At 55.2% G+C, this 13,373-nt stretch overlaps 1 protein-coding gene across 1 annotated transcript in view; it reads right to left on the bottom strand.

Annotated features, from left to right (window-relative positions):
- The window catches only part of Ed (hemicentin protein echinoid), a 51,037-nt gene extending 38,223 nt beyond the window's left edge, over positions 1 to 12,814 (bottom strand). Inside the window, exon 1 of the mRNA XM_076318154.1 lies at positions 12,590 to 12,814. Coding sequence (XP_076174269.1) covers positions 12,590 to 12,653 — 64 coding nt within the window. The 5' untranslated portion in view covers positions 12,654 to 12,814. The remainder of the gene's footprint in view (positions 1 to 12,589) is intronic.
- Between the last annotated feature and the right edge of the window lie 559 nt (positions 12,815 to 13,373).

Below are 13,373 nucleotides of genomic sequence, written 5' to 3'. Positions count from 1 at the left end.
ATCTAGCCGGTTATCGATCGTGAAATCTCGGGGTCGCGCGACGCCCTTCCTTCTCGTTAGTCAACGCGAGAACGAAAATGATACAATTTTCTCGGGAATCATCGGGAAATGGAAGTATTTCCGAAGACGAGCTTGTCCAGGAAACTCAGCCTCGTTCGTACCCATCCGCACGGTCGTCGAGAGAGTCGACGAGCGGAGCTTTACGACTCGCGATGTAGCTTCGACTCGCTCGAAAGAACGAGAGAACGCCCCAACGACTACTTTTTAGCTCACGGGAGGGGGATTTCGAATCTTTCCCGTTATCGATTGAAAAATCTCGGTGTCGCGCAACCACCTTCGTCCTCGTTAGGGAGCTCGAGCGCGAAAACGTTCGGTTCGAACGGCCAGGAAATGAAAGTATCCTCGAAGATGACGTTGTCCGGGATAGCTGGTCCGGGACGATGTCCCGTTGACACGTACCGGTGATCTTCGCCACGGTCTTGCGGTCGATCGAGGCGTTCTCGTATTCCAGACGAGACTCGGCGAGCGAAGATTTACGAATCGCGATCTGGTTTTAATTCGTCGAGGGAAGGAGAGAAGGAGTATCGCGTTTCGTCGAGATCCGGAATCTTTTCGGTCGCCGATCGAGAAATCTCGCGGTGACGCGACACCCTGCGTCTTCGTCGCGTAGGAAGTATCCCCGAAGACGAGGTTGCGCGGAATATTCAGCGGTACTGTGGCTCGTCCGGGACGATGTCCCGTTTGACTCGTACGTGCGATCTCCTCGGCACGGTGTTGCGGTTGCACGAGCGCCGCGTCTCGATCAATCGCGAGCCACTTATCGGACGGTATTAAAGTTCCACCGCGTGTGTTCCCCGGGGCTTGCATTTAGGCTCGTTACTATTTATTAGTTTCGTAAGCGATCTTGTTAGCAATTTCTCCGGTGGCGAAGCGGTGCTCCGAATCGTAAATTATGAGAGGAAATTCAACCGTGCATGCCCCGATCGCACCTGAAGGATACGTTAATATCCGACGCGATACGTTCACCGTCGATGTTCTCGAACGACCGCGTTACGAAATTGTCGGGCGATCGTCGATTTCCCCCGGTGCCGCGAGCTTCCATTCGTAAACCGTGTCGCGATTTTCTTTGCGATACGATCGAGCATTATTTTTTCCACTCGCTTTACCATTCACTTCGCCCGATGAAATTATATCGATTTCCTCCGCTTGCCTCTCATCCACTCGCGGAGCACTTGGACGCGGCACGGTAGCTGCGCCGATTCGAGCGCAGTGTTTTGCCCGGGAAGAGCGCAACGCGAATCACCGCGCTTTGTTCCTCGTAATTTTCCTCCACCGGATGGACGGTACGGGACCGTGATCGCGATGCTGGGCCAAAGTACCGCCATCCCGGTGTGCAAAACTTTAACGGTCCACGGCCGGCTAAATAGTCGCTGTAGCCGTTCTCTTGTTTCGGATTATTAATGGTCGTGCCGGCACCTCCGGTGTCCGAGGACTGATAAGTCTCGTCGTCGACCGGACATCGGCAATGTTTATCCCACCGCGAGAATATTCGGGGCTTTCGTGGCCCGGGGTCCTTACGCTCGATACCGTTTCGATCCCCCCCCCCCCCTCAAGCTATGGATGCCCGAAAGCCTCGAGCGCGGTACGCTTTGTATCCTCGGTTACGAGTTCTTCTCCTTCTTCTTCTTCTTCTTCTTCTTTCTCTCGTTATTGCGTTCGCGTTCAGGCGACCGCCTTTTCCACGTCATTAGTACAATATATTCGCGAGCAACGGGAGCGATCCCGTTTATAAATGTTGTCGAGCGTCGTTTCGGATAACGGGTCGTAAGGCCGAGCGACACTCTGTGGCGTACCGTGCGATGACGGGGATATCTCGGTCGTAAATTAACGCAATAGAGCCGCGTTGAAAATCGAGGTGCCCTCGCGAGAAAAACTCGTTACCGCGGTGTCCTCGGCTTTCTCGAAAAACTAACGATTCGACGACGAGCGACTCGGTTCGAACGTGTCTTTCCGATGCGCGATCGTAACGATTCCGGGGCTACGGTGTAACCAACTTTGCCCTCGGTGTACGAAACGAGGGAAAGTCGTTCGAGATCGGATCTGGGTTAGCGGCGTATACATCGAATCGAGTCGCATTGAAAATTGAGCTATACGAACGAGGAAAACTCGTTACCGCGGTTTATCGAAAAACTCTGGTAAACTAGAATTCGGCGACGAGTAAAACCGATTCGAACGTAAGCGTAACCGTGACTGTTCGAAGAGCAGAGCGCGAGCAACGCGACTCGGTCCACGAAGCGAGGGAAACTCTTCGGGGATAAGAAATCGTCGAGAGACGGACGCGAACAATTTCGGAGAGCGTCGTTTCGAGCGTCCCGCGGCCGGTGGTTTACGATCCGCGTCCGCGTCCAGGACTCGTGCGTCGCCTACGGCAATATTTTACGGATCGTCTCGACGAGTGTACCGCGGATTTCTTTTCCCCGAGAAAACAGGTTTCCGCACGGAAGGAACGCTAGTTGGTACCGAAGGATTTTCATCGTATCGCGTAACATCGCTCGTACCGAGTTCTCCGTTCCCGGGTCAACCGAGGGATTACGTTCCTCTTATATATCGAGAGGATATACAGCGACGGAAAAAAATGACACGAGAATCACCGAGGAAAGTTTCCGAGTTAGCGGAGCGACGACGCGATTATAGCTCCTTCGACTTTACCGAAGTAAAGTAACGACGCGAGAGACGTGCTTTTCTCGCGGAGGGAACTCTGCCGTATGATCGGTCAACGTTCTCGCCGAACTCGCGACGCAACGAACGCACAAACGAATCGTCACCGAGGCCCGATGGGAACCGTTCGGTGAAACGTTCCGTCGAACGTTCGATCGAAGGTTCGAGGAAGAAGAGGAACGGCCACTCCGAATCGGGATTACCGCGATCGTTCCGGGTTTTTCCACGGACCGTGACTCGCGTTTCCCTGGTCTTTTCTTCGAAAACGCCTCGGTCGTTCGCCGGTTTCCGAGTTTCTTTCGTTGTTTCACGAACGGGGTCTGGGAGAAGAGCACTCGTAACCGCTGACCGGGCTATCGATCGGATCGCCAGAGCAGCGTCTGGCGTCGCGGAGTTCTCCACTTTTACGAGGATATTATTAGCGCGCTCTGCGTCGCTCGCTCGCGCGAAACGGCTCCGTGGAAACGAGCTGACGAGATAACCGCCGCGCGGACCCGCCGTCTGTTTCCGTTCATCTGGAACGTCGGGTCGTTCCGCTCCCCGCGTGTCCCGGACTCCTTCGTCGCCCTCTCGCGACCTCGTCCTCCGAGCCGATACCAGCTAGATAGGAACCCTTCGGATCGGGTTCCTCGCGCGCGACGCGTTCTCCCCCGTGCTCTTTCGGGGCCGTAATTTACGCCCGTTCGACGAATCGACTCCTAAAGTCGTATCGCCGCGAGAAACCTTTAATTACCCCTCGCGAGGAACGCTCCTCGAGCAGCTATCGCGAAACTCCTCGATCCCTCGTTAGGTTTCGAGGTGCCGTCTTCGGCCGGGAGTTTTCCAGCGGATAGGGAAAGAAAGGGGGATCCCAGGATCGGGCGGTTAGCGTTATCCGTGGCTTTGGAGCGTAAGCCTCGATCTTCCGGGGAAAGAATCTCGAAAGTTTCGATTAAAGTCGACGCCGAATGTTTTCCATCGGGAGCGCTTTCATCGTTTCGTGGATCGTCAAGGCGGGGGACTTCGCCTTCCCTTTGTCCGAACGGATACACCGCGCCGTCAAAGACTCCATCGAAAGAAATATTTGGACCGACGTTTGTTCGAGATTTTTCTATCGAAAGCATTGTTTCGAGTTTCGGTCGTTTTACCGCACCGGGCGTCCGTCGATTGCACCGAAGACGTCTGGCGCGGAGGAGCGAGACTTTTTTTTCCCTGCTCTTCCGTAGTTCGATGAAGCAACGTTTCGTTCGACCCTCCGATGCCTGGATTATTTTAGACTCGGTCGATATTAACGCGCACACTGCCCGTACCGTTTATGTTTACGTTAGGCGCGAAAGACGATCGCCGGAAGAACAGACACCCGACCCACGAACGAGTACATATTCCGCGAGACTTCGACGAAACGCGCCAAACGTGTCGGCACGTTTAAACGATAAATTCTTCGCGGAAAAGCGAAGAAAGTGTTATCCATTTATTATTTTCAAATTTTGAAATCGACCGGTTAGGGTCTCTCGAACCGTGCCGCTAACGGGGTTAATTGGCCGAGCTGTCGCGTTCTTCCTAGAGGACCCACTCTGCACGTTTTAAAGTCCCCGTAGGTATTTGTCGGGATTCGAATCCCGAAAGCTCGAACCGACATTTGTTCGTCCAAGTGGCACGGGGACGCGTGCCGGGTAAAATCCTAGCAGGGCATCGGTGGAAAATCGATAAGCGCTAACGAGCAGCGAAAAACCTTCTTCCGGGTGGTGTTCGCACGCTAGTGCCTCGGTGACCGAGCGTCGCTGGTGCTACGACGTCGAAAAGAACGTCGAACGGCCCGTAGCTGCGGGAGAGTTTGGTTCGGGAGGGCTCGAGGAGGAAAATTCGAGTCCTCGAAACGCTAACTAACCGCAACTCGGAGGGAAGAAGGCGCGGCGCGGCGTGGCACGGCGCGGCGTGTCGTGCGGGACTCGCCTACCTACCCTCGCGACACGCGCGCGTATCGGCGACAAGGGTTCACCTGGAATAATTTCACTTTGCGGGCGCCGATAAGCCCTCGGGTGCATGTTACCCCACCCGCCGCGTATGATTGCGGAATCGCGTGATGCCCGCCGCGGTTCTAGAACGCGTAAGCTCGGCCCTTTCGCAGCCGCTGAAAGCTGCTCGACGCTGACCAAACGGCACAACAAACAGGATATTTGCGACCGGAGACACCACCTGCGTGACGAAAACGGACCGTGTAACGTCTCGAGGGGGCAGCCGAGGGATCGTCGATGCGGAGGACTTCCATACCGTAACAAGGGCTGCGAAGGCATTTTTTAAACGCGTTCCGAGCTCGAACAACCCCGACACCGCTGGATACCGGGGGAGAGATATTATTTATAGTTTGCGATCTTTCGATCGACGGGATTACGCGCGATAAAGTCTCGATCCCGTAAACGTCGGGGGACCGGGAACGCATTTTTCGTACGACGAGTGCCGTTAACGGGGAGCATGGCTCGTATCGCTGATGGAATTGCGTTAAAAACGACCCGATAAATTATCTTTAGATCGCTCGAGAGTCCAGGGATCTCCGTTCTTCGTTTCGGATAATTCGAACGGGACGAGAGATCTGGTTATTTCGAGTCAAATTTCACCCCCTCCCCTTCCCTCGATACAGGTGGCTATTAAGGGAGAGATACCATTATAGTTCGCGATCTTCGAATCGATCGTGCTTACGGGTCACGAACGCCGTGACGCGAAACTCGTACTCGATGTTCGGACGTGACGAATGTTAAGTTGCACAATTTCGATTCATACGACCGTTCGAGCGATAATTGTAGCGCGCGCGTGTACGTATTGCTGGATAACCTGTCGCGGCACACATTGGACGGTATTACGAGCGGCCATAGCTACCGTCGTTGCAGCTCGACGTACGACTCATCGTACGATAAATCGTTACGCGTATACGGTCTCTGTGTAACTGCTCGCACGATAAATCGTTGCGTCTGTGGCTCGCGAGACGCGCGATAGTAAATAGTCGCATTGGCACCCCGTGGATGTTTATTCTTTTTCTTCTCTTTTCTCCTTTAGAAAAAGCGAACGACGGAAATGGATCTCGACTCCCGGGACGGATCTTCCGGAGCGATTAATTATACAGAGGGGGAAAGCTGCTCGACGCCGTCCGAGAACAAAGACGGAAGTTACGTTTGTTGCTCCGGTGATAATTTGCCGGGGAATTATAACTCGTACCTCGCGATATCGTTCTCTCGCGCGGATCGCGCGGTACTCCCGACTACGAAAATGCGGAACGCTTCGTCGCGTCGACTCGAAACGTTTCGATGTCTTTCGAAAGGACGGAGAATCGTCCGATTCTCGATCCGAATTTCGTTCGACGACAAAGGATTCGCGAACGGAGGAGAACGGAGGAGGACGAGCTGGATCTGTTCGCGCACGGATACGTTTCTCGTCGTTCTCGTCGGCACTCTCGATCTTAAGGTAGGAGGCGCGCGAAGGCATTCGTTGGGCGCGTGGAAGGACGTTAACTCGAAAGGAGCTCGCGCGCGCGCCGGGTCCATCGTCGCTCCGGTGCGCTCGAAAGCAAATAAACTCGAGTTCCGTGTCGGGTGTTTATTTTTAAAAGGGGTGGAAGCGTTAAAACGGTTTGTTTTGAAGGTGGCGCGAGTTCATTTCCTTTGGGGGAGTCTGCCAACGTATCCCACGAAACCGTTCGAAGCTCCGACATCGCGATATCGCAACACTGTTATCTCGAAAAACAAACCGTCCCGACCGCGGCGCGGTTACGTTCGCTCGGCTCGTTCGAACCATCGAATTTTCATTTTCGGCTCGTTACCGAAACTTTCCAAATTGGAGCGACCGAGAGAAACTTTATTCGCCGCGAATGCGTGAACCGAAGTCGGCCGAACGGGAAAACAACGCGAGTTCGCGCGTCCTTTTTTCGTTTTAATCGCTTCGAGAGACTCGGTAAGTGGACGGAGCGAAACGTCAAAACCTCGCGGTAACGCGATGCTCTCGCGGCTTGTTGCACTCGTTGCGAACGCGAACAACCACCACCACCACCACCACCACCACCACCAGCACTTCGAGGCTACGGATACGGAGCTTGGGCCATAGGGCCATCGACCAGCGTCGAGTCGACGGGTTCGTCGAGCTTTCCGATCGCATGGAAAATTTACTTTGAAATTTTTTATCCGCGCTTGGTCCCCGAGCACTTTCGTGGACATGTACGATCGAAGACGCAACGCGTCCCCTCTCCCGGCAAATAGAAACCAAGGGGGGTGCCAGCGAGGGTGTAGAGGCTCGATACCGATAAATCTGCGAACGGGTATCCATAAATAGCGGGCGCGATACGTGCGGTAGCTGCGAGATACCGCGTTTCGCGGCTGCTACTAGCACGTTTCGCTCGCTAGGGCCGAGCGAGAGTGTCTCGCGGAACGCCGGCAGAGGCAGCGAGTTGGCCGCCGGCCAGCGGATATTTTCGTATCGTTGGCCAACCCCCTCGGCCTTTAGGGGTGGGGGGGGGGGGGCGGAGAGTGCATGTGGGCTCCGGTAGGGTAAAGCCCCGTCCCCCCGTGGTCTCTGCACGGGCTACTTAAATCACTGGAAATGTACGTCGGGTAGATCTGGCGCGGTAGATTCCGTTTCGTTTCGAGCGGCGCGAGCGCGCTCGAGGAATCGCCTCGCGGAACGGAAGTCCGAACGGGAGGAAACAGGAGGGAGAGATTCGAGAAAGGTGAATCGGTCGGGAGGATCGTAGCCCGTCGCGCGGTTCCGATTACCACCGCCCGAACGGGTTAGGGGACACGCGTCGTCGCCGATAAACGATCGCGCGCGTTACAGGATGAAAGAGGAGGCGAAATACGGGGCGCAAACGAGCCAGAAAACGGACAACGAGGACGCGCGCGCGCTCGGTCGTTCGTTCGTTCGTTCGTTCGTTCGTTCGCTCGTTCGTTCGCTCGTTCGTTCGCCGGTCCTCTACCCGCGGAAAGAACACGAGGGATACGCGTATACGAATCCAATTACGCGGGATGGAGACTTGGCGTATCCCTCGGTCCAATTAACGGGAAAACTAATTTTCGCGCGGGAAAATCCGCGCTCGACCGCGCTCCCGCGTATTTTTTCCCCTCTTTTGTCCCCGTGCGCGCCGGGGGACCTGGAATCCCTGTTCTTTTACTCTCTCGGCGGCAGGCTCGGTCTCTCTCGGGCACTCGCGATTCAAGCCGCACGGTAATTCGCGCGCGGCCGTTCGCTCTCGCTCGTTCCGCTGAATTTAATTTAGCACTTACCGTATTGCTCGAGGCACGGCTAACCGTTTAACCGCCTAACGCCTTTGCCGAGCCGACGTGCGCGACCGGCTGCGAATTTTCGTCGGGTTCGACGCCGGACGCCGGATGCCCCGCCGCGGTCTCGAATCGCGCCCGCGTTTAAATAAAGTCGCCTCCGCGACCGTTCGACCGTGTTCCCCGCCGAAATAGGGGGGCGGCCCGAGAGAGAGCTCGATTTTTCCAGGCAATCGTTTTTTCACCCCCACACGGCCATCTGGAACTCGGTTTTTCGCGCGGATATCGCTTCCCGGGCTGCAGCGTCGATTTGCCTCGGGGAGTTGGATTAACGGCGCCCCGCCGCTCGCGGAAATGAAACCCTTTAAAATCGGCCAGCTGTTTCGCGTCGAAGCGCGCGCGAGTCGATCCCTCGGTCCATATTTTTTTTTTCTTTTTCTTTTTTTTTTTTGCCTTGCCCCCCTTCGCCGCACCGTCGTTACGCGAACCGGTGTAACCGTACGCGTAGTCGCGAAAACGGCCGCGAATACGGAAAAGGTTCGGTCGGCGAGAAAACGTGGCAAAGGACCGCTACGGAGAGCTTCGACGTCTAGTTTGCGTATCCCGGTTACCGGGGGATCGGCTTATCGAAATCCGGCAAACAATTATTGTCCACGCCGGGAATCCTGTCAAACGGTACTCGCGCGTAATCGGGCCGAAAGTATCGATTTTTCGTATCGACGAGCGGTAGAACGATCGCATTAAACGAATCGAACGCCGGAAAGAATTTCCTCCCACCGTGAATCACCTTTTTACTCGCGACCGATTCGTCGAATTAACAAGAGCGAACGAAAATATTGCCACGATTATATTCCAAACTATCGACCTTTCGTCGGATTAACGCGCGGGAAAACATCCCCCGATCCCTCTCTCCCTCCCTCCCTCCCTCTCTGTCGCGATTAAAATCGAAACGAGCGCTAACGCGTTAATAGATTAAATTATGCTTTTTATCGTTGCATCGATGGAAAGTATTCCGGAGCTCGAGCACGTCGGAACCGGGTTTTCCCCGGCTTTGGCTTTAAGCGTTTTATTTTCTCCGATAGGTTTACACTGGGAACACACGCCGCTCCATATTGCGCGCTGTTGTTCCCGATCGAGTATCAATTTCGATAATGTCATAGACGCGATGTTTATTAATTCCGAATCGTGCCACCTGTTTACATCGCGCGATGCGCGCTGTTTGTCCTCGGTCCATTTAATCGACCTAAGGTTACAATATCGAACTAGAAACAAACGGTCGACCCTTTCGCCGAACCGTGCGCGCGGTGCTACTGGATACCGGAGGCGTCAACACCGAGCGTTGCACCGTGCGCCGCGTTAGTCGTATTTGCCTCGATATCGAACGATAACCGATAAATTTATGACAGTTTTACGCATCGATACACCGGACACTGGAAACGAACCGAGAATCGTGTACGTCGAAAGTGGACAAAGACGATCGGCCGGTGATAAAACCCGATGGCACGTAAATGGGAAATTACGTCGAAAGTTCGGCTCGATTCGAATAATTAGCCACCGAGGAACAACGACCAAAGTTCTTTTATCGCGGTAACGTTACGATTCGATCGCTCGGTTGGTCGGTCGTTTATCGCGAGTATCGGCATCCAATGCCGTGATGAAATTCAATATACAAATTTAAAAGTGTCGGGTCAAAGGCAAACCTCTCTCCTCCCCCTCGGCTGCCCCCCGTCGCCAAAGTCATTAATCCCCGGAGAAACTCCATTGCCGCTTCATAATCGTGGCCCCGCTACTCTTAAGCCGACCTGATTTATAGGCAGCATACCGCGGAAACTCTCGTTGTACCTTTCCGTGTAAGATTTTGTAGCCAATGCAGCGCGCGGGGGATGAAATTACCGGCGCGTGCTCGAGTTGCGCAACATATTTTCCACTAAACCCGTATTCATCGCGGAAAATCGCTGGGTCAACGAGAGAGAGAGGCGAAGAGAAAGTACGGTAGGGCAACAGGGGAACGGAGAGAACGCGATTGTTCGTTTCGTTCGTAATTTTCATAAACGATTTACCGAGTAATCCCGTTTATTCCGATGCTTTGTTATACGCCGATGATTCGAAACTATTCGTTAAAGTAAATAGCGAAGCTGGTGAGAACGGTGGTTGCGGGAAGACTCGAAGAAACTCCGAGCCCGACGCGACGACGGTGTACTCGCGCTCAACGTTTTCAAGTATCGCATTACCAAGATGCGTTCGCGAAATCAATTACGAGCGCTCTACCCGAACGACAAACAGTTTCGCCACCGCCTGGAAAACGTACCGTCTCGGAAATCTTTCGAATTATTCGCGAAAATGCACTGCCGACCGAACGTTCCGAACCACCTTGTTCTCCGTTACATTTTACAGCGGAACTATTATTACGGAAAGTGTCTTCGACGGTTCCGTTATTTTAATCCACGGACAGAAACGGACACTCTCCTCGTGGTCTTTGTTTCGTTGGTAAACGTTGACGTAAGCGTTTAATCCTACCAAAGCGTATATTCGAAAGCGACGACTGGGAAATATCGCGTCGAAAAACCGTCGATAAAAGACGCTAAACGAGCTCGAGAAGAACGAAGCTCGGGACGCGATCGAAATATTAATTCAAAGGACGACTGGAATCGTTCGAGCGGCAAAGAAGTCCAAAGGAGGATATTTCGACGAAGAGGCCGTTCGATGAAACCGGCGCGCAATTATTTCCCAAGCTAGACTCGTGCGCGAACCGGATATGCCATTGCCGAAATAAAAGTGCTCGAAACGATCGAAAACAAAAAAAAGGGTGGTTCTCCGTCGTGTCGCAATTCCGCGGAACGTTCTCGGTGGTTCGGAAACTTTTGGTCGAGAGTGTACGAGCGACGAGTCTTTCGAAAGCTTTTTTTCTCCGCTGGTTCCGCATCCCTCGTTAACGCGGCTCTCGACGTCCAAATACGCAACTATTATAAATCTATTTATCGTCCGTCGCGTTATATTCCGTTGGCGCTATCAACAACCGTAGCCGCCCTCTACCCGGCGAGCGGGGAGTATTCCTCTCCCTTGAATTCGCATTAAACACCAACGATCTCGATGCGGCCGGTCATGCTTTTAATCAGGCTAATGCGTAGCGTCGAGCTATTTCAGCGGTTCGTTTTCCTTTCGCGTCTCGTTCCCGCGCGCGGGTATCGAGTAATCCGCGCACCGTGAAAATCGAGTGCCTAGGCAGTCGACGCGTAAAGAGACCTCGGCTTTTCTCTGGCTTCGAGCGTGGAAGCCGCGGCTCCTTCGGCTGGAAAAGCCAAGAAACTTTTGCGCCCGATACCGTCCGCCCTGGCTCCGGAAATGAAAATTTATTCGCCAGACGAATTAAGCGACCGTTCGTCCTACGGTTCTTCCACCGTGATCTTCCGACACTTTGCAGCGTTACGCGCAACGATGCGAATACGCTCGGTCGCGGATCAACGTAATAGAGCTACGCTCGCGAGGAAAACTCGTTATCGCGGTTCGTTTAAAACCCGTGACAAACGATGATCGATACGCGGGGAGAGAACCGGAACGTAAGAACCGTAACCGTCGCGGAGGTCGTAAGGAAAAGTCACGGGGGTCGTGAGTCGGTCGCGTAGAAATTCCAAATGGAAAATTTCAGCGAGGGAACGAGGCTGCTCCCCGTTCGAGTCCAGGGCCGGTGGATTCGCGCGCGATATTGGAGTGCCATCTTTTCCCCGATGTATCCCGACTCGCGGCGCAACAATCGGAACGCGAATTTCCCAGCATCGCCGAACCGCGTCGCGATGCGCGGGAGCCATAGAAATCGCGTTATTTAGGTTACGAGGAAACCCGACGAATACGGAGGGCGAGAGGAAGGTTGGAACGGCGACGATTCGCGGAGCAAATCCGCTTTGGGGGAGAGGACGCGAATTCCTGACGCGGCAGCATTTCGCCCCGGTTCGCGTACAGGTTGCGCAAGATTCCCGTACAACTTCCGGCGAACCGAGAGGATTCGTGGCAAGACGCGCGCCCAACCAGCCACACGGAGTTCTCCGATAATCCGCTGCGGCGTCTTTCGACTCGTAAACTCGGACTTTATTCCGCGCGGTTTGGCCGCGTCCCAACACCCTTTCGCTTCCCCCCCCCCCCCCCCCCCCCCCGCCCGAGGGAAGAGACCTTCTCCCCTTTTTATCTCCTCTCTTATTTCTTCGTATACCCTCGATATCGCTCGCGACCTCGCGGTAAGAACGCGGTACGAACGCTACCGAGAACCCTCGACTGTCGCGCGTTTCCGGGGGGACCACTGGGGGCATCCCGAGTCTCGCGCTCGGCCACGAACGAATCTGGCGGGGGCCCGACGTCGACGACATCGACGACGAGGACGAGGACGAGGACGAGGAGGACGACGACGACGACACGGGTCGAAGGGGAACCTGTTGAGCCGGATAGGCTCGGCTCGGCTCGAGGACTCGGAGCGCGCGGACGACGGACGACGGACGACGGACGACGCTTCGTGGAAATCGAACGGACTCGCGGTACCCTCGCTCGAGCGGTCGACTCGAGAATGGAAGGGGGGAGGGGGGTCAGCGAACGGAAGGGACGCCGCGAGCGGGATCGAAGAATCTCGAGCGGCGCGCGTTACTCACCTATGCTTCCCAGCAGGGCGACGATGGTCCAACGAAGCCTCGAGCCGACCGCCGCACTCGTCATCGCACGGCCTCGAAAAGCGATCACCTTCTCGGAGTCCACCGGACACACACGGCACTCGGGCGTAAGCGACACTCCCCCCCCACAACGGGTATCCTCGCACAGTCCGGCACCAGGGAGTCTTCCACGAATACGGTGAATCGGTGTAAACGCGATCGTTTTCACTTTTTCTTCGTCGAAGTACTCGATTTTCGATCGTCCGGAAATACTCAGGTGTCGGCGTGCGTAACGACGAGGCACTGCGTACCCGAAGCTTGGATCGTTCTCGATCTCGCGTCCGTCATGGCGAACAAAGGGCGAAGAAGCGCGGGAATCGCGAGACGAGTCGAGGCGAGTCGAGGCCAGGCGAGGCGAGGCGAGGCGAGGCGAGGCGAGGCAAGGCGAGGCGAAGCGAGGTGACGCGTCTCCGCACGATCGGTGTCGGTTGCCTCGGCCGAGGTGACTCGCGAGGATCCGTTTCCCGGACGGTTCGAGGATCGCGCGAGCGGATCGCGGAGCGGAGCGGAGCAGAGCGGAACGGAGCGGAACGCCACGGAGGCTACCTTGGCACCTTGATAGTCGACGGTTAAGTGCGATCGCGGGCCGCTCGCGTCGCGTCTCGCTCTTCGTTTCGCGGCCGAGGGAGAGAGAGGGACCGATCGCGGGTCCGCGCATGCTTCGGACGAAACTTTCCTCGGCTCGAGCCGAGACTCGCGAACCCCGCTCGTTTATTTCTCGCGCCAC

The sequence above is a fragment of the Ptiloglossa arizonensis genome, chromosome 8 (assembly GCF_051014685.1).
Source record: "Ptiloglossa arizonensis isolate GNS036 chromosome 8, iyPtiAriz1_principal, whole genome shotgun sequence".
Lineage (NCBI taxonomy): Eukaryota > Metazoa > Arthropoda > Insecta > Hymenoptera > Colletidae > Ptiloglossa > Ptiloglossa arizonensis.
This window is presented reverse-complemented; position numbering and strand designations above follow the sequence as displayed.